We start from the raw sequence: 25,344 nt of genomic DNA, 5'->3' as shown, positions 1-25,344 counted from the left end.
CGATAATCTCCGGGATTGCGAATTGCGGGTCGCGCTCAGCCGGGCTTGCCGGTGTGAACATCAGTCGCCTTCGGTCGCTTTTCGATTGCGAGTCGCAAATGGTCCCGCGACCTCCTCAAGTCGCCGGTGTGAATGTGCCCTAATGCATGTATAAGACAGTGGTGATTTTACTAAAGTGTTTTTGATGTCCTTACTGGGCAAATCTAGGAAATTTTTTTGTTTTGTTAGCCCAAAGGGGCAGGTTACCATATGCGGTTGTAATCACCTTACCACTTTCAGAAATGACGGAAGAGGATGCACTGAAACGCCTCGGCATCTTCCTACTACCGCCGTGAAGGTTGCGTGCCACTGCGGCTGTCGAGGGGGTCGTCTGGGGTGTGCTTTGACACCCCATAGGCGGCCTGTTGTAAGTACGTTCACACCACAAGGGTGTAGTTGCACAGACTCCCTCCAACTCCTCCCTCTCCCTTCTTCCCCCACACCCCCTCCCCCCTACTTTTGCCCCCCCCCACTCCCCCCACCTCTTGTATGTATGCCTCCATTGCCATCGTTGGGTCTTTTGCTTTCACACCCGTTTGCCCTGGCATTAGGTTCTCGACCCCTTTCTTCATTCTTCTTAGTTCTTTTTTGTTTTTCACTTGCCTCTTTTCTTTGCCGTTCTCTGGTGCTCCGCAAGCACCAGTTGGCACCGAAACCCACCGCCTTAAATTTTGTTTCTTCGGGTCATCCGGCAAGGGCTCACTGAAAGTTGAGTGGCCAGGTTTGACTGTATTCACTTAAGTGGCTCTGCGTTCATCTGCATGCAGAATCAGCCTTGTGCACTTTTCTGGATGATTGGACAGTAACTCCACGTGTTTTTATTTTTACTTTCCTTTTACATTAATTTTTCTTTTTTCTGTGACTGATTTACTTCTTTCCTGGTGCCAAGCAGTCAGTTTGGAGCTTCATATATGCAACGGCTTGTTCGTTGCAATGTTTCGACAAGGGAAGTTTTATGCTGCGCTTTTCCTGCCCATCTTCCACGCACATTTGTGCTGTGAAGGTTTGGAGGATAACAAAAAAGAAAAAAAGGAAGAAAGACGGCTGGAGGAAAAAGAAAACAATCTCCGTCATCGGTCTGTTGCAGTATTGTGGGTAGTAGCAGGGAAAAAAAAAAAGCTGTGCACGGCATGGTGGAACAGTGGAGACGTTTTTATTGACCGAAGAAGCGGCAGAGCGAAGCGTGTAGATGGACACGGCAAGGAAAATGGGTGCTAAGCGGACGACACATCGTCGTCTTTTTCTCCTCGGCAAGCAACGGATTTGACCGGTGTTGACGGCCACGACAAAGCCCCCTTCCCAACGACCTGCATCTGTGATACAAGACTGTCTCCTTGACGCGACCTGAACCTTCTGTGCCTGCCGCCGTGCCAAGGGGCGGGGACGGGGTCTTGCACGATTTCCCGTGTGATTGCATGGCAGCGAACGTTTGGGCCTGTCTTTAGCGTGACAGTTCACTCGCTTTCATATTGCAATTGGTTCTCGGTTGAACCCGTTTATTAATATATTTTATTTCCTACCGAGGCTGTAAATAAAGTAGTCTCCTTTCCTGAGATAGTGCATACTGCAGTACCTGCAAAGGTCTTTTTTTTTTCGACTAGTCTATTAAATTTAGTTGCCATCTTGTTGCCATTTCCTAAAGGTTATTTTGTCTTCCAGGTGTTCTGTAACTTGATTTTTTTTTTTTTTGTTGGCTTTCCATAGCCGGGATTTTTTCGATAAAGTCAAGTCTGGCCATTTAAGAAGAGTGCCATGCAAACACACTGTGTAAAGTGTCAAATGCCATTCACTACCTTGGACGCCTTTGTTGTTTTCATTTCTTTTGTAAAAAAAGAGAGAATGGAAATCGTTTTTTTACGCCTGTCTCATGGCATTTGTACATACCCTTGGGTCCACTGCCCTGTGTATATATTAAAGAGATGTTTTGAACTTACTGGTGCATGTTTTATTGGTGTGTCATGGAATGACAGTGCGCATTGTTGCTATGGATTTCCATGACACGCTGATGTTGATTTGCAGGAACAGGAAGGGAGAAGAAACACCCATCATATATATAAAGCTTGAGACATGACATTAGTGGGAAGAAACAAAAATTTTCTGTGTTGCTCTTTTCCTCTTGTGGCTCAGCTGGGACATGAAAATGCTGAAGCTAAACGTAAAGGCCTAGGAAAGTTAGGCATGCCAAATCTAATGCGATCACTGAGCTTTGCTAACGCTCTACTCTTTCTCACACAATAAACAGCTGTTAGCTAACAACACTATGTACTTCACTAGTCACATAATTGTCAGTGGGTCATGTTGGATAATCCTTTTGTACTCTAGCAGGCAAACAGGTTTGTGCGGTATTGTATAGGTTGCAATTTCACTGAAAATTAATGCCAGTGAAACAGTTTTGCGTTATGGGGATGCCAACGAGCAGCAGTTCTTTGAAGACCCCGTTTCATTTATTTTGGCCAAAAAACAGGTTTGATTACCGAAAAAAAAAAAATGAAAGTCAAATTTCTCCTTTCTTAGTGTTTGTTCTAAATATTCAGCTACAGGACGTCGGTGTAACATCGCAGATTTTTCGAGTAGACACTGTCGACGCCCAACAACTCTCCAAGCTGGTGCGAGAACTTCATAGGGTGGCATCGCGTCGCACGTCATTCTTGCCAATCGTTCATGCTGTACATGCCTCCTTTCGGGATCATAGCGGCTAATTTTGTGTTGCAGAAGCACAATTGTACAAAAATGTTATTATTCATGCATCTGTGTATAGTGTCCTTTTAGGCATATGGAAATGCTGCCTTCAGACCCTCTAGTAGAAGGTTGCGAGTGCACCGAAGTCATTGCAGGCGTCCCAGCGATAAGTCGTAGAGATGTTCAGGTGAAGCAAAGGAATTGGGACTTCCCATTGGATGTTGCAGACTTTAGATGTCGTGCAGTGCTGCTCCAAAAGTGCAAGCTGAGGATAAGTATATGAATGATGGATTCGAGTATGGAAAAACACGGCGGACACGCAGACTGGTGACTGTAGGAGCTCAATAGGTACTGGCGGGCTACCTGGTGATCCATGATTTTGGTACAACAGCGCACTTGCAAAAATAAAAATAATAATAGTAAACATTCATGCAAACATGAACGATGGGGATATGCACAGACACTGACGAAAAGAAACTGTACGTGGCATTTCGCAAATGGCAAAATACGGAAATAAAAAGTGAAAGCAAGTGCATTTTGGCTCCATTTCTGCCTATGGAGTTTGTGCACGTTTTCTGCAAGCATTCACGATTTTCTTCTTTATTTTGCCATTGTCCAAATTAGCATAAGGTTGTTGACAAGTTCTTGACTGTACACTTCTTGCATCTGCGACTGGTGATGAGAAGGGGGTGGGGGATATTCAGGACATATATCCTGTAATCAAGCAACAAAGTCCTGAGAAAAACATGGCTTGGGCAAGTTCATCTTTCATTGACAGTAATAACATTTTAGCCCGAAACAGGTGACAACAAAAGGAATTCACATATAGACTGGACAGGTGCTTTCCTGACTGTCTTGTGCATTCCTTCTGTGGCTGTCTGTTTTGGGCTAAAATACAGTTGTTTACTGTCGTGCACCGACTAGCTAGTCCAGCAACAAGTTCTTCCATTTTTTTCATGCTTTTGAAGTGCAAGCTTTAAACTGCACTCACAGAAATTTGCCGTTTTGTACCTTGAGCGGGCAAAACATTTGAAACGCCAAATGAGTTTGGGCTGAGAAAAGAATCCTTTCAATGCTCTGCCATCATTAATTTCGCTATGAAAGGTTGAAGACTGCAAAAAAATGAATGTCCAGTTTTTTCACTTTTTTTTTAGGGTCCAGCGCGGGTACGTGGGCGTGACATCATTGATTACAAACGTATTCTCCTATGCTCGCCGTTGTGGCGCAGTACAAGGTCTAGAAATTTCTCGGGTGTTCAGCCTTCGGCTCCTATAGGTTGCGATGTAGTGCATCTTTAACCGATAAGAAAAAGTCGGAATAGTGCCGAGCAGACGCAGTTAAAATTCATGACGTCACGGCGAACTGGTACGGGAACTTGACGGCAGCGGCGCCGCGGCTCTTTCATTTCTGCGTCTTGGCTGATAAGATCTCACAGTAAGTCTACCTTATGTGTGTGTGTGTGTGCAATTTGCTAATACAGTCGAACCTATATCTTTTGTTTAGTGTCCCTTTAGCGTCTGACAAAAAACGAATGAAAATGGGGAATATGGAATGAGATGGCATCGTACGTCACCTTGAACATCTACGTGTGGGTGAATGGCACGCGGAACCTGCAGCACAAAAGTCCGGCTAACGACTTCGCTAGGCTCAAGCCGATCACGGCCTCCAGTCAGATTTGATGACCTCACTCGACGTACCCTAGCCTGCGGGGTTGTGTTCAGGATCCATCGGCTCAACCTGGCCCAACCTTGTCATGAATGAAGTTGAGCCCTGGAACTCTACTTCATTTCAGGAGTTCAAGGTCGATCGGGAACTCAGTGTCAGGTATAGTAGCGTGCACTATGGGCTGCAACACATGGGCCCCTGGTTGACTGTACGCAGGCACTGACAATACGAAAAATTGAACTGAACACCATTCCGATTATTGCATGGTGTTCATGAAAACCTTTCGTTTGTCGGCGTCGGCGCTATCTTGAGGCCCCGTCAACCAAGGGTGTTGCAGACTTCAGTGCCCGCGGCTGTACACGGTTATTTATTGTGCTTCCCACGATCGAACTCTGGTCCTGGTGCCTGTGGTAAACTTGCTTAAAACCATGACACAGTGAATAGAACGTTTGTTCAGTAAGAGGTTTCAGCTATGTGCCATGCTGTGTCAAAAGATTTTATGGCTTGAGTAAACTATTACCTACGTGTAAACCTACTATTCTAAAGTAAAAAAATTCACACATCTACTGAATCGCACAGACTGATTCGTTCAGGAGGAGCAAAAATGGACATAATAAGCTGGGGAAATGATACTAAATTTGACCTCGTAAACTTCCGGCGAGTGCTAGAATATAGACAAACGCCATCGTTGCTGCACTTCATGACGTCGAGGTCGACCTCATGACAAATGCTGGACACGTTTTGGAGAAATTTGAATTTCCCGCTAAGCTTTTCGAATTATGGAGCGCTAGGAAATACATCTAGCACAAAGCAGCTTTTTTTAGATGAAAAATACACACTAGTGGCGAAAAGAAAGAGAAAAGATAAGTTCCTACATTACAATTGATTGGCACAAAATGCGGACACTCAGACCTTGCAGCTCCCAAACATACACTTAATATACAGCCTCCGAGACGTTCAATGACTGCACCGTAACCTCCGACATCGACAGTGGGTAAAAAAAAGAAATCTCTTTGGAGCCAGCGCTTCCCGATCACAACCACACAACTCTGAGTCGACGTTTTCACGCTTAGACATTCCTTGTTAGCAGTTGATCACTTCAAGTTTTTATCCGACTACGAACCTCTGTAGTCCCTGTATCTTTCGAACGCAACTCTGAGTCGGCAATCTCGGAGGTCGCAAATTGTCGCGAAGCCGTGCCGCTACTCGCCTGCAGATGGCAGCACCACTTCCGCTCCTCCCAAAAAAGTCACGGCGGCGTCCGTCCGTCGCCAAGTGCAGTGCTGCCCCGCGCGAGCGCACTCCTGCGCTTCTTTCGCTGTGCATCGTGCCGTCTCTCGTGTCATGGATCGCACAGCCGTCGTCACTTAGCCCCGGTACTCGGCAGTATGACGCAAGTGCTCGCAGACCCTGGACGCATAAGCGCGTGCAACACCAAGCAAGGTCAGCAGGAAAGCCCGGGCAACGGCCGTGCCGGCCCGTCGTAACAGCTGAGCTCTGCTGCACTCATCACGAGGCGATCCGTGCGTACCGTTGATCCTGCCAAGCATCCCGGAGGGAGGCAAAGATCACGCACAAACGGTATGTCGACCGGACGATTGCATGCGGTTGTTACCGAGCTTGCGGTCCGCATTTGTTTCTCTCCCTCGAGTGCACAAACCGCAACTGCCGCCTGGGACCCGGCCAGCACTTGCTTCTCTTTTCTTCTCTCGCCATCCTCCGCACTAGCGATAGAGATCGATGCTTGACAAGTCCGCTGCAAAGAAAGCAAAACAAAAGCACGCTTGCGATCGCATTTGCTAATCTCGTAGAGCGGAAACGAGGTTTGCGCGCCCCTGGAGGCATCGAATTTCGGTACTGCGCGAGCCTACGCGCTAAATTGTCCTGATCGCGCGCGTGTCCCGTCCGGTGTGTGCACGCTTGGCGCAGGTGTCGACTCCAGCGGCACGGTCGCCTGTCACCGTACGTGGCGGCTTGTTTGACAGCGTTTTCTGTCAGCCACCGTTCGGACGTTGGGAAGAACCGTTCCGCCTGACATGTCACATGCGCGTTTCTGCGAAACAGAAGCGGACCACTTCGCGCACATGCGAATACGCACGGAACACTTGTCTGCGCGCGTTGGCAAATTTGAACTGAACATACCTTCACAAGCTTGCAAATAACGTGCATGACAGTGCAGTGCACCGTCGTGTGCTTCGGGGTGCATGTTTTTTTCTTTCTCACCGTTCGTATGCAGCGAAACCAGCGATCGTCCGCAAGTCGGGGTCATGGTAGACTGAGCAGGAAGTGAACTGTCGTAAGTCTTTCGTGCTTACGTTATCACACGCGTTTGCACAAACGTGAGCAAAAGTGTGCTAACCACAGGCTCGTCGAGAAAACGTAAATTCGTAATTCAGACGCACAAACTGAAATTGACGAATGCGCCGGAAGTTTCGCGATGCCAAGATTGCACTGCAGTCATCTTCATAGCCGGAGAAGAAAAGAGGCTTAAACTCAAAGTGCCTGGTCGTGTTGCTTAAAAAAAAAAAAAAAAAAGAAGGAAAGGAAAAAAAAAAAAGCTCAGGAGGTGAACGTCTCATCTTAGCAAATGTGCCCGCCTACACCCTTCAAGGGCACGTGAACCGAAATCTTATAAAACACCACATGTACGTGCTTGGAGGGATCTCGTTTCAGCAAACTATCATATGGCACCAGTTTTCGTTCCAACTAGGCACTCCAATGATACATCATCCATATACCGTTAGTTGAGCAAGCGTTGATTCGCAGGTAATACATTACGTAACTATTACGCCATTGTCGTTATGTGCACCGAAATCGTTCTTGATAGGGATTCCCGAAAGATTTTAAAGTGCAGAACGCTGCATGACTTGAGTTCCGCGCGTACAGAGAAGGTGACTTGCGTCCAACTGCTAATAATCTGCATAGGAGCTCCAAGTAAATGCAACAGCTGCCAATGAAATCTATTTTTCTCGCAATACAGATGTCTAACCAGTTAGAAGTAAATGATGCTAACTTTATTACTAATGCATAATGACGTCGTACAAGCAACATGCAAAATCTCACCGACCCGTGTTATCATTTGAACCAAATGGAAAAAGGGCATTTGCTAATACTAATTAAGCATAGTGTGTCTGCATCTCGGCACAGTTGGTCTATTTGCTTAGTTTAGCCGAGCCGACCGCGAAAGCATCCAATTAAGGCGATTTGTAATGAGTAATTATCGATACAATCTATTGTAATCACAACGCTGTACGCGCACACTGCTGGTGATTTGCTGACAGCGGTCCACCCAAGAATCTGTCGCGTCATCGTACGTCATGCGGGGTTCTCTAGAGCCATCTGATGTTTGCCTGACTGGCAGTAATTCAGCCCCTAGGGAAGAGCCAGTAGTAACAATTGACAGCCAGCTGAATCTCATAAAATTCACAGATTTCTTTTGAAAATATGTTCGAGCTCCGTTGCGCTGCGAAGGATGAGGTCGCGGGTGACTTGGTGACCGGACTGACTTGGTGCTTATATGTTCGGGTACTTGCGAGGTGGCAGGTTCGATTCATTCCGATAGTGGCCGCATGCAAAAGCCCCGTGTGCTGAAGTCTGGGTGCACGGTACAGGACCCTCCCGTGGACAAAATTAGGAGCGCTGGCATGACATTCCCAACTCTTGTTCCTTCCTTGTTGTGCGCAACGTACGCTGCTGTACATATAACCTTATTGCTACACCACGCGAGCAAATTTCGCCATGTCCCGACAATGTCTACGACGCGAGGGTGCGGCGCGTTTCGAGACGTCTACATTACTATCAAATTAAAATGTCATGTTTTCCTGCCTTTACACTTGCTAAGCATACGCTAAGCACTTGCTAGACATATGCTAAACACTTGCTAAGCATACATTTGCCAAGCATATGAGCCTTTCACGTGAGAAAAGCGAGACGGCCCCGACTTGACCCAGTCGGGATGGCCGAGTGTCCCAAGAATATCAATTATATGGACACTCTAGGCGCATTTCTGCCGTCGCCGTGAGGTTCCGTATGAGTGAAAGCGTGTGATGGTGAACCGGCGAACGCGCTTCAAACTCGCCTGAGCGAGTGAGGACCGCTGCTCAGATGCGTGCCCTCTCCTGTGGCGGGCGAGGCGGGGGGCGGTTCAGGCCGAGGGAGGAGGGGCGTTGTTCTTCGGCGGCTGCTAGGGTGCCTCGATGTACTCGCCCGCCGCTCCGTGCCGAGTGGAGACAACCGCGGCGTCTACTACGGCGTTGGCCACGCGAATCGCGGACACGGTAGGGACGCGTTGCCGGCACTCGTGTGTCCAAAGCGATCTGCGACGTGGCACTACTATCCTTACTTCGCATAACTATATACTAAATTGCTATCGCAATCGGTGATTCGCCTTTCGGACAAAACTGGGAATTTTTTCTGTTGGATGAGGATCAGGAAACCAGATTTCCTTTTTGTGATGCTTGACAGCTCTGTAGCGCTTCTTTATTTTTTGGTCTCCAGTTGCATTATTCATAAACGCAAAACCTGCTTTTGTCGGGATGATAGTTCAGTTGTGGGCGCTAACCGGGCACAGTAACTCTATTTGCACCTTTCTTGCCGTGACATGACAAGATAAAAAAAGAAGAAAAAAAAGTCGCAGTTTGGCCCGAAAGCGAAGCATCGATTGCCGTAGCAACTTAGTGGACAGCTATATACGAAGTAGGGATAGTAGTTTTATAGGCCGTATAAACTTGCAAACGTAGCCATACTAACTAAATTTAGAAGCACTGTGTCACGCGCGCACAGGTAAACATGGAACACATCTCGCCCAAGGATTGTGAGAAGTCGCTGTCATAACGTTTGAGTGAGGAAGCAGGGCAGCAACGGCGCAACGGCGAGGGAATTGACCTTCGCGCTGCCTCTCGCATCCATGCGAACTAAGCCGCGAAAACACAGCGCACGGTGGACTCTTGTCTCCGTTGGAGGTGGCTTTCACGATACAGAGGCCCGGGCGGGCGCGCGCGGCCGCCCGGAGTAGGAGCCCCCTCCTCACTCTGCCCCTGGAGCATCGCGCGCGACGGAAGACGGTGCGCTTCCACCTTTGCGTGCGCGAGAGTGAACCGCGACCGCCGGCTGCCCCTCGCATGTTTTCAGTCGTGCATACGGTATACGGCGCGCGGCGACGATTTTATCGCCCTGTAAGAGTTGAGGAGAACGTCGGGATGAAAAACTGGAGGTTTATTTACAGTGAGACGACCAAGAAATTAACAGTCATAGAGTCATTACGGGTCGGCAGCAGCTCGGACGCTGCGGCCCGTGGCAAGAAGCTCGAAAGAGATGAATCAAGGAATGCTCTAGGAATGCTCTCGGTCTCTGGCTTTTAAGCCCTTCGGTGTCTCGAAGTCACGTCACGTTCGGCCAATCGGCGAACCCGCTCAGGTGACGCCATTTTCGACCAATCGGCGAGCCCGCTCAGGTGTCGTCATTTTCGGCCAATGGTAGGCGCCCGTGCGATTGTGTCACACCCGGCGGAGAGGGTCGCTCCTTGGGCCCCAATTGTCCGAGGACTTACTTCTCTCTGCGGTATTGCCTTCCCGGCTTGCAATGCGCCGTCACAATAGGCGGATGGGGGCGATGCTGCCAGGGTTTCACGGTGCATTACAGCCGTCTTGCTTCGGGACCCACTTTACCTGGAACAGTGCCAGGCTCTCGCTTCACTTTCGGGAATAGTCAAGCAGTGAATAGCTCCACCTGCGGCACACGAGGGGGGGGACGCCAACTCGTTTGCACGTGCCGCGCCTCGGGAATGTGGTATGCGTGCTTCTGCGCTCCTTAATTAGCTGTGGCGCGGTTCGATGTGGTCTGGTGAACTCGAAGGAGGCTCAGGAAAAGGTCCCGTATCTAACAGCCCTTGGACTTTATACGGTGACGGCTGAAATGCGACAGGAGCATCCATATAATTGCTATCGCAATACACATGCTTTTTTACGCGCATACGTACTCGAAGCTCCTGACACTGACAGATCGGTCGGCACGATAAGTTAGCGCTACATGAGAATCTTGAATAGTGGCCATCTTCGATTTTCCGTAAAGTTTGCCATATTTGGTGTATTTATTTGAAGTAGTGTAATCTGGAAAAAAGTCCCAGCTCTCCTTAGCTATCGCCTAGGAGACGCGAAGGCGAAAGCCTTGTGAAGCCTACTGTAATTCACTTCCAACCCATCTTAATCAACCCTAATTCACCTTAGTCCACTTTAATCCTACTTAATCCACCCTAATCCACATGGAACCACCTTATTCTTTCTTAATGCTCCCTGTTACACCTTAATACATCCGAATCTACCTTAATCACCCTCCATCCATCTTAATCCACGCTAATTCACCTTAATACACGTTAATCCACTTTAATCGAACTTAATTGACCTTAATGATTTCATTAATCAATAATTAATTTTGCTAATTATTAATAATCTCTTATACACGGTTGGACATGCTTTGGTTCGCTTCTGGCGTTGCTTGGGTCACGTGATATTTTCTGTACCTTACAACGCGACCATTAAGCATAGAGATATAAGGCCTTCACCTTCAAAAAAAGACGTTGCATTATTTCTTTGGTTTTGGAATTAGAAAGGAAGAAATATGACCGACACAGCGGTAGTGCCGCCGCCGCGGCGAATGTGGTCCGTGGTCGCTGATTGTCACATGGTGCTTTTTCTATTGCGATAGCAATTACATGGACATTCTACGCGCATTACTGCCGTCGCCGTGAGGTTCTGAATGAGTGAAAGCATGGGAGTGTGAGCCGGCGAATGCGGTTCAATCTCGCGTCGAACACACAAGCTCTGCACTACGCGTGTGTTGCACTATACCTGTTGTGCTGCACGGCGACAGCTGTCAATCCGACGACTATACCGCGCAACTTGTGCGGTAGCTCCGCCTCCAGCACGTGAACAGGGGGCGGAGCTTCGGACTTTGTTGCCGGTGATGCGGCCTTCGTGCCCAGAGGACCCTGAAATTATCGTATGGTCACGTGGCTCACCTCAAGTAGACTTTTACTATACTCATATAGACAATGCAGATTGGCTATTTTCAAACTTCAAAGTTGATTTACCACTTCACACTCCCCGCAACACCGAGAACGTGTTTTATTTTAAATTTCATTAGTTACCTGCTTCTTCTATCCTCGTGCTTTTTCTGTATTATGGACATTATTAGGTCTAGTTTAAGATTGTAGCATTACTTTTTTTGCCGGGTTTGTAAGAAGATTATTGATTTTGTAAGGTGAACCGGAAATTTGAATCTAACCTTGCGTGACCTTACTGAGAGCTTCTTATATGATGTTTTGCATTAATGAACGCGGATGCCTGCCGCTATATAAGGCTTGTACTTCAAAGAACGACTTTATGTCCCACGTGCCTCTGACGCCGTCGTTGTGTTTTTACATTAGTGTTTAACCTTCAGCCGGCCGGTGCGGCGAAATGCGAGTCGGCAACATATATAAAATGCTGGGGGCCTCCTGAAAAAAAAAGTGCGCAGTCATCCCGTCTCCGTGCCCTGCGTCAGCCCTCGATCATCAAAGTCTCGTTTAGCAGAAGGCGTCGCGAAACATATTAATTCCTGTTTAACGATCGAGCAACTTTCATTCAGAGCTCGGTGCGCAGCAGGCGGCCATGGCGGCCCTTATTAATGTATCAAGAGTTAACTTCGCGAAAAAAAAAGAAACGTTGCGCAGAGTTCGTTCGCATAATTAGCTGCCGACGTTCACGAAGAACGCCTGCGTTCTGCATACGATAGGATACGACGTCGATAAAGCCGCGTAGGGCCTGTACGTAAGAGCGAAGATTGGTTCTGGTTCTGGTTAAGCCATGGACGTGACCTGAACATTGTTCCAACTGAAAAACACACGGAGAGCAGAAGTCCCTACAAAACCCGCTAGGGGTAATCCTGGCGCTGCGATCGTTCAGCCGCCATGGAAAGGAATATGGTTTGTATGCGGATTTGTAGGATCTTCGTGCTTGTGGCTGCAGACGCTCTTGCGGCATTGTTTATTGCGCTTTGTCTTTCTGAATGTCGACGCAGTTGTGATTTTGCTGAACGCACGAAGGCGATAAGCTTCCGCGCACGTGTGTGTAATTGTTTTGTTGGAAATGATCAACTTGCAAATGCAATGATCGTTTTGAAAAGTCGCAAAGTCGCTCGAAACCAGAATGACGGAAGTTTATATGCGCACATTGTCGTACTGCTATACCCGTGAACGACACTACCGTCGAGGGTCCCGTTGCAGCCTTGAACTCTTGAGTCCCTCGTCTATATATAGTTTTGTGTTGTAATATTATTAACGTACAGCGTAATAAAAGTAATGATTGATTCCTCTGCTGGCTGAACCAATATACTTGCAGACTGCCATGGACACTAGTGCCTGATCGGGTTGGTCCATCTGGTAATTCTTGTAGGAATCTGTATGAGTTGACTTGCCCGCTGTGTACTTTGCCTAAATCCCTCTGGCGTAATCGTCACCCATCTTTTCCTCCTTTTTTCCCTGTTTCCCCTTCCCCAGCGCAGATCTCGAGGTAGCTGGCTATAGGGAATGTACCCCACACCGACCTATCTGCCTATCTTTGTTAAACACTTTCCATCTCTCCTCTGTGACACGGACGACTTTGGAGGGAACGACAGGACTCACGCTAGACCTTCAAGTCTATAGCGTTACGGTCGGAATGCCCAGCGTCTGCACCCCCTGTCGTCCTCCCCAAAATCGGTCGCATGTATTTTTTTTCGCTATAGCATTGTTGAGTCTCGACGCACACGTCGCGTGTCACAGTAGCTTTGCGGCTGTACGGCTTTGTAAGCGCGGCACGCCGTAGACACGAAGGAGGAAAATAAACTAGCAGGAATCATTACGTCACGTAGGCAGCTCTCCGCCAAGTCCGCGAAGCCATCCCCCCCCCCCCCCCCATTGCCGTTTTCTCTCTGCAAAAAAAAAAAAAAAAAGAAAGAGAACAAGAAATCGACCCCACGCGTGGCATCGCGCTCGGCATATACTCGGCCAGTGTGCTTGGTTCGCGGCATAGGTTTTTAAGCGACCCGCATTTGTTCCGGTGCCATTGCCAACCGCGCTGAACCCCCCTCCATTTCGATGTTCTCGCGCAACTTCGGCTCCAACGCGCGAGCGTGGAGACCGCAAGTTGCTGTCGCGGCCCGCTGTCTTTACGGAATAGCGTGGCGGTGTCGCACTAAAACGTAACGCGACATGCTCACGTGTTGAGCGTGTACTTGGACTCAATTGTTGTTATGCATTGCTCCCTCCTGGTCCCTTCCTTCATTCTGTGGTTGTAGACAACAACAACAACAACAACAACAAAATGACGTACAGCGCGAAGGACAGTGCCAGAGTCCTTGTCCTTCGTGCTGTACGTCGTTTTTATCACGAATTACCAACTAGCCCAAGCAACCACCCTAGTTGTAGACAACGCCGGGAAGCTTACGTCGGGTCAGAACGTCCTTCGCATTGACCAAATCCTGTTTTGTTCTGGGCACGAGGTTTGTGCGCATGCCATGTTTTCGGAATGCACGCGCGAGCGCTTCGCTTATCTGTACCGCATAGGATCTGTGCCCTATCTGCATCTGTATACCGCTCAAGCTCTCGGTAGGGCGCTCCCCTTCTGGACGTGTCTTGCCCCACAACCATAGAGTTTCCTACAATATACTGTAGAGGTAACTCTGGCGCTGCAATCGTTCGACCACCGTGGCAGTGGTGGGAAGCATGCATGGATTTGTCTTATCTTCGTGCTTGTGGATTGAGACGTTCTTGTGCGTTCGTTTATTACGCTTTGTATGCCTTCATTGCCGTAAATTTTACAGCCGTCTATAATTTTTTTTAGTGCGGAAGACGCTGGGAACGCGCGCAGTCGCTACTAATTGTAGCGGTTCAGGTTGTCGAGGGCGCCAAATATAAACGCGCCGAACGTCTCAAGTCACTGGCTTGGCCGCGATGAATGCGTAACGGCGTTTTATGTCGCTTGTCGATGCATGCGTCAGTGGTGTAATGGCTTCAACATCGGGCGTCTGTGCTCAAGAAGCCCTGTGTTCAAATCCTATACCGTTGCACAGTTTTAATAACGTCTGTGTAACTGTTTACTGCGCAGTATGTATACGTTGTTGAAAATGACGAGTTCACAAAGTCGCGGAGCCGTTCGAAGCTAGAAGGACGAAGTTTATAGGCAAATACATGTATATGCTTCCCCTAATTCCCATGCACCATGGCTCAACCGCTGCCATTGCAGCTCCCGTAGACACGAACGTCAGAGTTCCCTCTAGTAGTTATTCTATGAAACCCTATGCCCACAACAGTAATCGTCATCAATCTTGCAATCTATAGCGTACATTTGCTTTAGCGCTCCGCACTTGCTGCTTTCTTACTGTCAGAAACGCTGCGTCACGCTGATGCGCGACTGCCGGCTTCGACGTCAACGTAACGGAGCGGGAGCGTTAAACGAAGCAAATTCGCGCGAGATATAGACGTTTTTTTGATCAGGCAAAAGATAAGCGCCAAAGGTGGCAAGTTATTCCCGTCGCGTTATACTCAACAAAGTGTAAACTATCGCAAAACACACGCAAACAGTAAGGGACACTTGGCTGGACTCTCTAAATATTCGAGCAATCGGGATTTTTTTCTGAACGCACGAAGTTGACAAGTTTCCGCGCATCTGCGCAATTGTTTTGTGGCTAATGGCCGTTTTGCAAAGCCGCTCGAAGCAAACGTATATTGCCATTTCCCTAGCGCTATATAGTTCGAACCGACGCCGATTTCTGTCTGCCGACTGTTGGCGACAGCGTTTTTTTCCTTCGTGTCGGCGCCTGCTGTCACATGCACTGTACCGACGCCGACAATCTGCCGACGGTCGGCGGAGTGCTCGGCGTCGGTTTACAGTGTGACAAAGGCGCCGACACGAAGGTAAAAAACGCTGTCGCCGACAGTCGGCAGACCGAAATCGGTGTCGGTTCGAACTATATATAGTGCGAGTGAGCATTTACAGAATACCGGGTTACTGGGAACATAAATGTGAGCGGTTGGGTTGATGGCGTGTTTTGTTGGTCGTGTTTTGAACCTAGATAGAATAGGAAAATCGTATGTTTGCAAGCACGGCAAGCACTTCGACGTGTATATACATATAACTACAGCGCTTGGGGAACTGGCGTAGCACAATTCAGGGCGCACGTAAACACCGATGCAGCGATTCATATTTCTCATTTTTATGTCAGATCTCCTTTTAATAATTCCAGAAAGCGGTCACCGAAGCATCCGCCGTGTTTACACCCGAGTACGCGAAGTTTCCCACTCGATATCGGAAGCCGTCTCGCTATTCCCGGCGCGTGTTCGATTTTCACTCGGAAGGGATTCAAGGCCGGTGTGTAGAAAGCGGGATCGATGGGGCTTTACAGCCGCAGCAGTCCTTTCTTAGCGAAACACGCTATACTCGTAGCAATTTAACACACTTAATGCGAGCACTCTTCTCTCATGGTAGTCGGCTGCGTGCCATTAGGCGCAGGCGACGCTGGCATGCGCGCGCATACACCGCGCAAGCTTCCGTCGGATACATTGTCTTTCGGCACGTCGGTGAATAGGAGGCCCGTTTAGCGAGGAACCAGAGAATGGCCCACTTCGATCGCTTCGTCCCTTGCTCGAACTCAGTGATGCCTTGCTTCCTTGATGAGATGTCACATTGGCTTACTCAATACCGGACTATAGGGCCAATCTATTGCGCGCTGTCCTCTTAAGTGGTCGCGCGCTCGAGATAGATAGATAGATAGATAGATAGATAGATAGATAGATAGATAGATAGATAGATAGATAGATAGATAGATAGATAGATAGATAGATAGATAGAGAGAAAGAGAGAGAGACCATGACCACTGGTCATGGCTGCTCGTTGAACTTGCTTCTTGGTCCGCCGACGTAAACGAGAGGGGTCGGGTTGGTGGCGTCGCCTGGCGGCGCAGAGTTTAACTAGAGTGGAGACGTGGAGCTATCGTTGCAGTAACCAACCACATTCTGTGCTTAAGTACCGGTGCAAGTAGCCGGCGCCAAGGTAATCATTAACGTTCAGCCTCCTCTTTTTTTTTTTCTTCGACAAGGACGTCCACGTAAACACGAGAAACGTGCCGAACAAATCGTGGTTAGAGATCGCGAGATGTCGCTATACCAGCTTTGTTGCTGCGTTATCGATGCTTGAGGTCAATAGATGTAGCGAAACCTTATTAGCTTAAGAAGGTTAAGTAACTATTTGTCGCCGCCCCGTTTCAAGTAAGATTAGTTTAAACGTAAGATTACTCATTGCCATTAAAAAAAAAACTGCAGGAATAGACTCTGAGCGTCTTTAGAGCCTTGTTGCAAACAAGCTTTCCTATACGGAATGGCTACTGTATGACTAGATTCCCAAAACACTAAATAAACGGTTGCCTAAAACAAACTTTGAACTTGCGAAAAAAGAAAAGCAAGAAGCTACTGAAAGACTTGTGAACCGTGGACACATGTAATAGGGCCCGTTGCAAGAAAAGCATCACTGGTTGTAGCGTAAAAGACAGAACTGCTACGTGTTAGACTGACATAGACGCGGAATGACAGACCAGAATAATAAATCACAGGCTGTCATGTATGCGCTTCAGCCGCGAAACCGAAGAGAAAGGCTGCATCATACGCATTTTCTTTCAGCATTGCTTCGAAAGCGTTTGTCGTTTCACTTCCGACAATTTGCCGTACTTTGTTTAGCAGACGTGGAACAGTAATCAGACTTTAACAGTTGGCTTCTGCTTAAAGTTTAATTATAGTTTCGACTTTCTAAGATACCGAATAGTTAATTTTCATGTATGAATAGTGAGAGCGAAATATTCGTTTCATATATTAGAAACTTGGAACATTCGCCCGCTCCGGCTTTTCAGTTAACTGTGCCAGCTCCTGCAGGAAACGGCTTTGCGCCGTTTTATTCATAATATATGCCGTAACGTGCTTGTGCTCGTAGAAATGGTGCACCGGAGTTACACCTGTGTCACACGGGCACATTTGGAAGGCCTTCCAGTCGACGGCCTTCGAAATGCCACAACTCTATGGACTCAAAGGAGTTGTCGCGCTGCTACACGGCACTTTCGAAAGGCCGTTGAGTGGTTCGGGCGTTTCTCGTAAAATTGTGTGGCGCTGCGGATCTTTACTTTCGTTTTCACGTCACCAAAAGTTAAGCAACGTTAAAACCACTTAAAAGCACTATAATTTCTTTTATGTTTGTTTATACACTTAAAGAAATGTTTATACATTGCCATACATATACGTTTAGTTTCTTAAGTTGTTGAGTGGCGAAACCGCGGCAACGTTTGCTTCGCTGCTTGTCGCTGTTGTCGAGAGTATGTGCAGTTTGCACATATCAAGTGGCAAAAGTACTTTATTGTATAATTAATAACGCTCATATATAGTATTTTTAGAGCATCTTGGTTTGATTTGTTCTTTCTAACCGATAGCACGAGCACACTGTGAACGAGAGGGCATGTTCGCACTGTTTCCGTTGCTCAAAGGCCATCGAGATTTCGATAGAGTTGTAAGCTGCTCCGTTGACTCGATAGACTATTGACTCTGCGGCCTTCGAAACCGCCCGCGTAGCAGCTCGAACTTGACCTTTGATTCAACTGAGTATCGGTTGGAAGGCCTTCCAAACGCCCGTGTGACACGGGTATTAGTCTCCGTTCGAGATAATGTTGGCAAGTGGATGAGTCGTGCGCCTTCTTGACTGTGAATGGTGTAGTGTCTTGTTTGGTCTAATTAGTCTAGCCTCTTTTAAGTTTTTTATCGGTATCCTACCCCGCACGAAATGCACGTTAGATGACCGTTAGAATGATATATATATATATATATATAATGTTAATTATAGATCTACACGGGACTAGCGTTACCACACTAGCACGGCAAAGACAGGATTACAAATAAAAGCACACGCACGTGTAAAAAAAAACAAAAAAAAAGCTAGCATGCATACTATAACGCAAGTTTCGCTATTACAAATGTGCGACTGTGGGGCTCGAATGTTGCGCTTTCACCACGTGTCGTTCACATTCGTCGTCTTGGCATGTGCGGATACATCTGCCGCCTGGTTTACCACGACGTAAACACTCCATGTTGTGCGATTTGTGGCTGTGGGCGTCGCATTTACAAATTGCCATGCATTCCTTATCGGAATGACCGGTACCCCTACGCGCCACGCATGCAGCTGTGATGAGACGCTCGCACACATTATCTCTGTCTGCCTGCGGCGCAGTGCCCAGAGGCAAGTGAAGCGCAGAGTGCTGGACAAAGTGGACAACCGTCCACTATCAGAAGAAAAGGTTTCAGGCCAATACTCTCAGGGGAACTCCGCGCAGAACGTCTCCGTTCCTCGTAATAGATTTTTAAGAGCGCCGCCCGCTACATGCTCTTTAGTGTACGCGGTTTGTTTGTGCTCCCCTCTCTCTCTCTCTATTTATCTCTCTATTTATCTCTCTCTTTTTAGCTCTCTCCCCGTTCCGCCCTGTTTCTATTTTTATCCCCTACTCCTTCCCCCCGTCAAGGGTAGCCAACCGGAACAAACTCTGGTTAACCTCGATCCCCGCCTTGCTATACATCCTTTCTCTCTTCCCTTGGTTCTTCCCCTTCTATTATTATCATTACTGCTACTACTACTGCTACTTTGCGAAGTGATTGGTTGCAATAACCGCTACGTAGATGTTACCAGGTCCTTCCTACAGTAAAATAGCGGGAAGCTGGGCAAGTTGGTATACGCACTCACCCTCAGACGAGAGACGTGATAAGACAAGCCATCGAACACCGAGTGTTCGGCAGTTGCGAGTACAGGGCGGGTGTTTGCATCGCTTCGCTGCGCGCGTGCTTTGTTTGTCGGGTTATAGGATGGGGCTATAGTCTCAATGTTCGGCGCGAGCGTGCCACTTGTAGCCTGGAACACGCGGGCGTTTTCGACGACGGAAACGCCGGAAGGGCGACGAGAGATAATTGGCCAGAATCGACGACAGACCGATCGCGTTAATTAACAGGCGCGCGGAACACCGAGGTCCGCGCTGGGCTACGCGGCACCGGCTCATCGGCTCCTCGTCTTCGGAGGCTTTCGCCGTTAATTGCGCGGATGATCTGTTCCCGTATTCGGGGAAATTCGCAAACAGAGAGAGAGGAAGAAGGGGGGGGATGATGTTGTGCAGCTGAGTGGCGACGTAGCAACATTTTCGCCTTTCTAGTTGGCGCTTGCTGAAGTAATACAGTAATACGGGTGTTTAGAAAAATAAAACCACCACCCACCGCGGCGACGCAGTGGCGCTGCTGAGCAGGAGGTCGCAGGTTCGATCCCGGCTGCAGCGGTTTCAATCTGATGGGAGCGGAATGCAAAAAAAAAGCACTCATGTATGTACAGTGCACCGGGCGCACGTTAAGCACACGCAGGTTCCTTTGATATGCTGCAAGGCTAATCCCACCAGTAGCCTACAACCACTCAACTCACACACAGGTTCTCAAACCTAATCCGGAGCCCTCCACTACGACTTCCCGCTTTTCCCACTGCTCAGTTATATATATATATATATATATATATATATATATATATATATATATATATATATATATATATATATATATATATATATATATATACGGTCCCCACACGTTCATATTGTATTATTGGACATGGTGAATACGGGTTCTAAAGCGAAGCTTTCTGTGCCTTGTCCGCCTATTGGCATTGCCGGCCGTTGGCTGCTGCAATCTTGTCGAGTAGACAACAGCTCGGGCCAAGTGGGTATGATTGGACCTCTGAGTATATGTCCGAGTGGACAACTTTGGTCACCGAACATGTGCCTGCTGCAGGACTCGTCCACTGCGAAATAATTTACGCCCTTAAGAGAAAGAAGGGCGTAAATGGTGTCTCTTTAGCTAGCTCACACCCGAAAAGGGTTGAGGCTGTCTGTCTTGTGTGACTTGGAAACGGGGCGCCGCGTAGAGGCTGGTTTGTGGTGACTGCAGCCTGCACGGTGGTGTTGTATCGTATCTGTATGCTTGTGCGCGCACTCATCTTTGCTTCCGAGCCCAGACGTGCCGACGTTTCCTTTCGTGATAACCTTCCCTCCCAACGGTGCTTTTCCTTTCACGTTAACCATCTCGCCCTACGTGGCTTTGCGTACGATGTAATAAACGATTGCTGACATTTGTTCCCTTGATACGAGCTTGCGTCCGTCACTATAGGTCCGTCGACATGACTAATACTCGTCCGTCGATGACTGATGACTCGCTTCAAAGTCGTTCTTCCTGTGCAAAACATAGCGCGTTTATCCGCTACATTGTAAGACCAACTGTACCTTATTGTATGTAGCCCTTCCTGCGATTAATAGCCTGATATTTCACTTTCTTTATGTAGATTGAAAATTTTCGATATTCGAAGGTCGTTCTCCCCGGATATACGTGTCCGATCTGAAGATCTATCAATTCTGATTGACACGCCCTTTTCTTAAGATTACACTATAGAATTGGGTGCGAATGATGGTTTAAGGCGACATAAGGTTCATAAAACAAATAAAGGCAAAAAAAAGGGAGAAAGCGAAAGTTGAAGAAAACTCACCGGGCCGTCAGCGGGGGCCAAATTCTCAGTGAGAGCAGCATTCCGGGCAAGTTGGTAATCTATTACTCAAGCATTATTGCGCAACAAAAAAGACGCGGACGTAAGAGAGACGTGGACGTGCCCGGAATTCTGCTCTCATTAAATTCATTTCTTGTTCAACGGGCCCTTTTCTAAAATTGCGCTTGGTGTGTCTTCTCCTCTTACGTCCGTATCCTTTTTGTTGCGCAATAATACTTGAGTAATAAATTCTCAGCTTCCGCATCATTCGTGTGATGCTCTACCGATCGCAATGCGTCTGCGGCATCGTACCCCGTGCACTTTACTCGGTATTCGTGTACTGAACATATAGCCCTGAGAATATTAGCCGTTGCCACTGACGACCACACCAGCGAATAGGGAGCGTACGTTCAACCGCATGCGTCACGAGTACCTGAATTTTGGGGCAGGCGATGCGCCAGTATGCGTATGCTAACGCAAGCGGGATACTTGCAGCGCTGAAAAAGAATAAACGATAGCACACATCAACGAGACAAGTCCAAGGGCGATAAAATTGTCGCTGCGTGCCGTATGCTGTATGTGCAAGTGAAAGCGTGCGAGGCGATCGCGGCTCAAGGGAGGAAAGCGGGGAGGAAGCGCGCCGTCTTACGTCGCGCGCAAGGCTCAAGGCGGGGGAGGGAAGGGAGGTGAGCGTTCTACTCTGGGCGGCGCGCCCAGAGTAGAACGCGCCCGCCCGAGCCGCCTTTTTACAATTGCTAGTAGGTTCAGCGAGACGTGGCGCTTTTTAAAGCCCCTCTATCCACGCGCCGCCGCCGCTTTATTAAAGGGCGCCTGAAACGGTTTGGACAAAGTTCGTGCACGCGTAGGGTACAGCTTAAGTAGAACATTCGCACCACAATTTAAGTGAAGCGTTACGCATTAATGGAGCTACAAGCGATTACAAGTTACCCTCCTCCCTAGCCATGCTTTTCCTCCTCAACTCGTTCGCCGAGCGATCAGGCCTTCACTGGTTCTGCGTCACGATGCGACGTCACATCTTCGTCCACTTTCGGTTGTTTTGGAGCCCACCCCCGCCCGCGCGAAACCTCTCCGCTAGCCGCTTGGCCGTCGACCCCAAGCGAGAGCTTGCGAAGCAGCGTGTGTTGCGAGTATTCTGTCGCAGCGCCGAACGTGTCTGGTTTCCGGTAACCACACACTGGCTGAACGTTTCGATGGAACGGTGGAGGCATAAACTCAAGCTGATGAAGGAACTTTAGCGTAGACGAACGTGAGCTGCCTGATCGGTCTCCACGGTCCAGCCACCCGTTGGCGCAGAGCTTAACCAGCCAAAAAAAGAGCTAATGTTGCTCTAACCAAGTGTAAAACATTTGAAATATTTACAAAAACAACTTGTTAACGATTGCACTCCTGCGAAAAATTTACACCAGCAACAGAGAATACATTTTGTTACTGCTACTACGTGTGGTTGAGCTCTATGCCACCAGTGTAGGAGTTGGCGGTCGATCTCGCCGCTGCCACCATTTGTAAGGGTTGGAGGTCGTAGAGAGGAACTTGGGAGGAACTAGGTGAACAGGGTTTATTTACAGTATTTACATTTTAAACAAGATATACATCGACAGTCTAGCGTGGCTCTCAAATGGAGCACGCAAGACGAAGCATACAGCAAAAGACTTACGAGCACACAACTCACGAGTACATTGACGAGCACGCTGATGAGCACGAGCACACCGTAGCAGCAACAAACAGCTGCTTATAAACACTCCGCTCGACGTCATCGTAGATGACCTGCCTTTTTTGAGGAGGCGGGCTCTCGACTTGGGGGAGGAGGGCTCACGCACTTTGGATTCCCAGAACCCGTGTTGAGCGCGTCCCCGTATCCAGATGGTCCCTACGAAACGGGTCACCATGGCGGGTGTTGAAGGCTTCCATGGTATCTTCGGGGAAGCTCGCCAGGCTCGCAGCTGCAGCTGGCTGAGAAAACGTTGAATGTCGGCATCTCTGCAGGCCGTTCCTAACAGCTCCTCCATGGCCCGGAAAATCTCGACTGGCCAGTGCTAACAACCGTTAGGCAGGAAGAGAACGGCTGGCCACCAAGAAGATGGCTTTGCTCTCTACAATCCCTGCGCACTTGGAATGCCTGCAACCATCTCACACCAACCGGCACAGAAGAGTCGATCCCGGCAACACCATACCACTCAGCGTGCAAACTCCCGGAATCAGCTGTTAACCCACCAGGCTTCCTATCGAAATTTCAATGCAAGCCACACAACTGGGAATCCCAAATTCTGCCCCAAAATTTCGTGCCGCCAAAGCGAGCGTTCACGTTCCCCCTGAGTTAGACCAAACCTGACTGTCGTGCTGCACAAGAGCAAAGGTTTACGCAGAACTAAACCGAAGGCTCTCAAATACCAATACCCGAACATAACTTAAGCAGCCTAATTTCGTGAACAGCCTGTTCTTAACCTATCGCAGTGGCATAGTTATCTTACGTACTGTTGCCACTGAACAGTCTGGTCAACTCCCACAGGTACGTAATTACGAACGCGCTAGCTTTGTGGCCCCTATTGCGAAAGCGTACTTGCGTCGTACGTAAGCATTTCATCACGCTTACTTACATTTGTACCTTTAGTCCACACAGGACACTTAAACGAACAACCAAACTTGCATAACTTACGCACTCTGCAGAACCCTTTAAAAAATGCGTCTTCTAACAACTAGTTCTACGCACGCGTACTAGAGAAGTCAGAACACGGCCGCCCTCAACACACACGAGCAACCCAGTCATAAACCTGCTTCCTTCCGTCCGCACAGGACACTCGCTAATAGAACTACGAACGCTTCTTAGTGCAAATTACGCACTTACTGAAAATCTACGCGCTTAACCTTAGAAAATTCAAAAACACTTATAAAAAAAGAAGATTAACTAATACACACGCGCGTTACCATAGGCCTCTCAACAATAACCATGACTTTCAGGTTACTCACACAAAAAAAGAAAGCCTATCTACTGTAAGATTCGTCAGACGATCTCGCCGCTGCCACCGTTTGTTAGAGTTGTCGGACGATCTACGAGCTGTAGGCCGATCTCACCGCTGCCATTCAGATGTAAGATTTGGCAGTCGTAGCTGTAGGAAGGAGCTTGACTCTTCGTCGGGACTTCGGAGAGCAGGATTTATTTACATGTTATTTAGAGTTGAACATGAGATACATCGACAGTCTAGCGTGGCTCCCAAATAGAGCACGCAAGACGAACATACAGCAAACGAGCACACAGCTCACGAGTACATATCGAGCACGACAACGAGCACCCTCTAGCAGCCGACAATCGCTGCTTATATGCACTCCGCTCGACGTCATAGTTCGACGTCATTGTAGATGGCCCGCCCTTTTGGAGGAGGCGGGCTCTCGACTTGGAGGAGGATGAGGGCTCACACACACGCGCACACACGCGCGCACACACACACACACACACACACACACACACACACACACACACACACACACACACACACACACACACACACACACACACACACACACACACACACACACACACACACACACACACACACACACACACACACACACACACACACACACACACACACACACACACACACATAGGTGCAATGGTCCGGAGCCGACGTCAGAGGGGCTTCGTAGAACTCTGAGCCGTCCGCGTAGCCAGCTCGGGTAGCACATTGTCTTGCGTCTTGGTCGGCGCGTGGGAACGAGCCTTCGTCGGCTTTCCCGCGGCAACTCCCCCACTCATAGCAGAACAGGGCGGCATCGTCGTGTTGTGCACAAACCCTGCTTCGTCGAACTCGGAGCTGTCCCGGGTGGCGCGTCCGGGTACCACATTGTCTGGTGTCTCGAAAAGCGCATGGGGAGGTTCCGCCAATTACCTCCCCTCGAGAACTTCCCTGAACTTACCCTTCGCCACTTGGCTGCCGGTTATCTGCAGTTCTCTGAAGTGCGCCACCGTCCCGGTTGGATCGCAACACGTGCAGCTGGCTGAAATAGCTGCAGGCCGATCCTAGCACTACTCATTAACTAACACTCGCGAAACTAAAGTTTTACATACAACGCATCTTTCACATCTCGGGGCTTCTCAAACAAAACATAAACAAAGCTCATACCTTACATATTGAAAGAAACTGTCCCAATTCGCGAAAATCTTCAAATGTTCAAAAATAAAACAAAACAACACGTTTCACTTCTACGGAAGCTCTCTTGGCTTCCCGTTTCAAATGTTTACGGCTGACTCACACTTTTGAGCCGTACTCGAGGTGGTCGAGGTTCGAAAGCTATTCTGGCTGCCCAGGTGCAACAAAAGGGCTGCCACATTATC

At 48.4% G+C, this 25,344-nt stretch overlaps 2 protein-coding genes across 3 annotated transcripts in view; both read left to right on the top strand.

The window, feature by feature from the left end:
- Window positions 1-1,968, top strand: part of LOC142563728 (uncharacterized) — a 92,425-nt gene extending 90,457 nt beyond the window's left edge. For both annotated transcript variants that reach the window (XM_075674325.1, XM_075674324.1), the window contains exon 35: window positions 280-1,968. In XM_075674325.1, the coding sequence (XP_075530440.1) occupies window positions 280-335 (56 nt within the window). In that variant the 3' untranslated portion in view covers window positions 336-1,968. The remainder of the gene's footprint in view (window positions 1-279) is intronic.
- Window positions 1,969-4,030: 2,062 nt separating this feature from the next.
- Window positions 4,031-25,344, top strand: part of LOC142563351 (protein dispatched-like) — a 451,755-nt gene continuing 430,441 nt past the window's right edge. The window contains exon 1 of the mRNA XM_075673914.1: window positions 4,031-5,964. The gene's annotated coding sequence lies outside the window, so the exon portion shown is untranslated. The remainder of the gene's footprint in view (window positions 5,965-25,344) is intronic.

Source organism: Dermacentor variabilis, chromosome 11, assembly GCF_050947875.1.
Source record: "Dermacentor variabilis isolate Ectoservices chromosome 11, ASM5094787v1, whole genome shotgun sequence".
Taxonomy (NCBI): Eukaryota; Metazoa; Arthropoda; class Arachnida; order Ixodida; family Ixodidae; genus Dermacentor; species Dermacentor variabilis.
The sequence above is the reverse complement of the archived record's forward strand: the minus strand, read 5'-3'. Positions and strand labels throughout refer to the sequence as shown.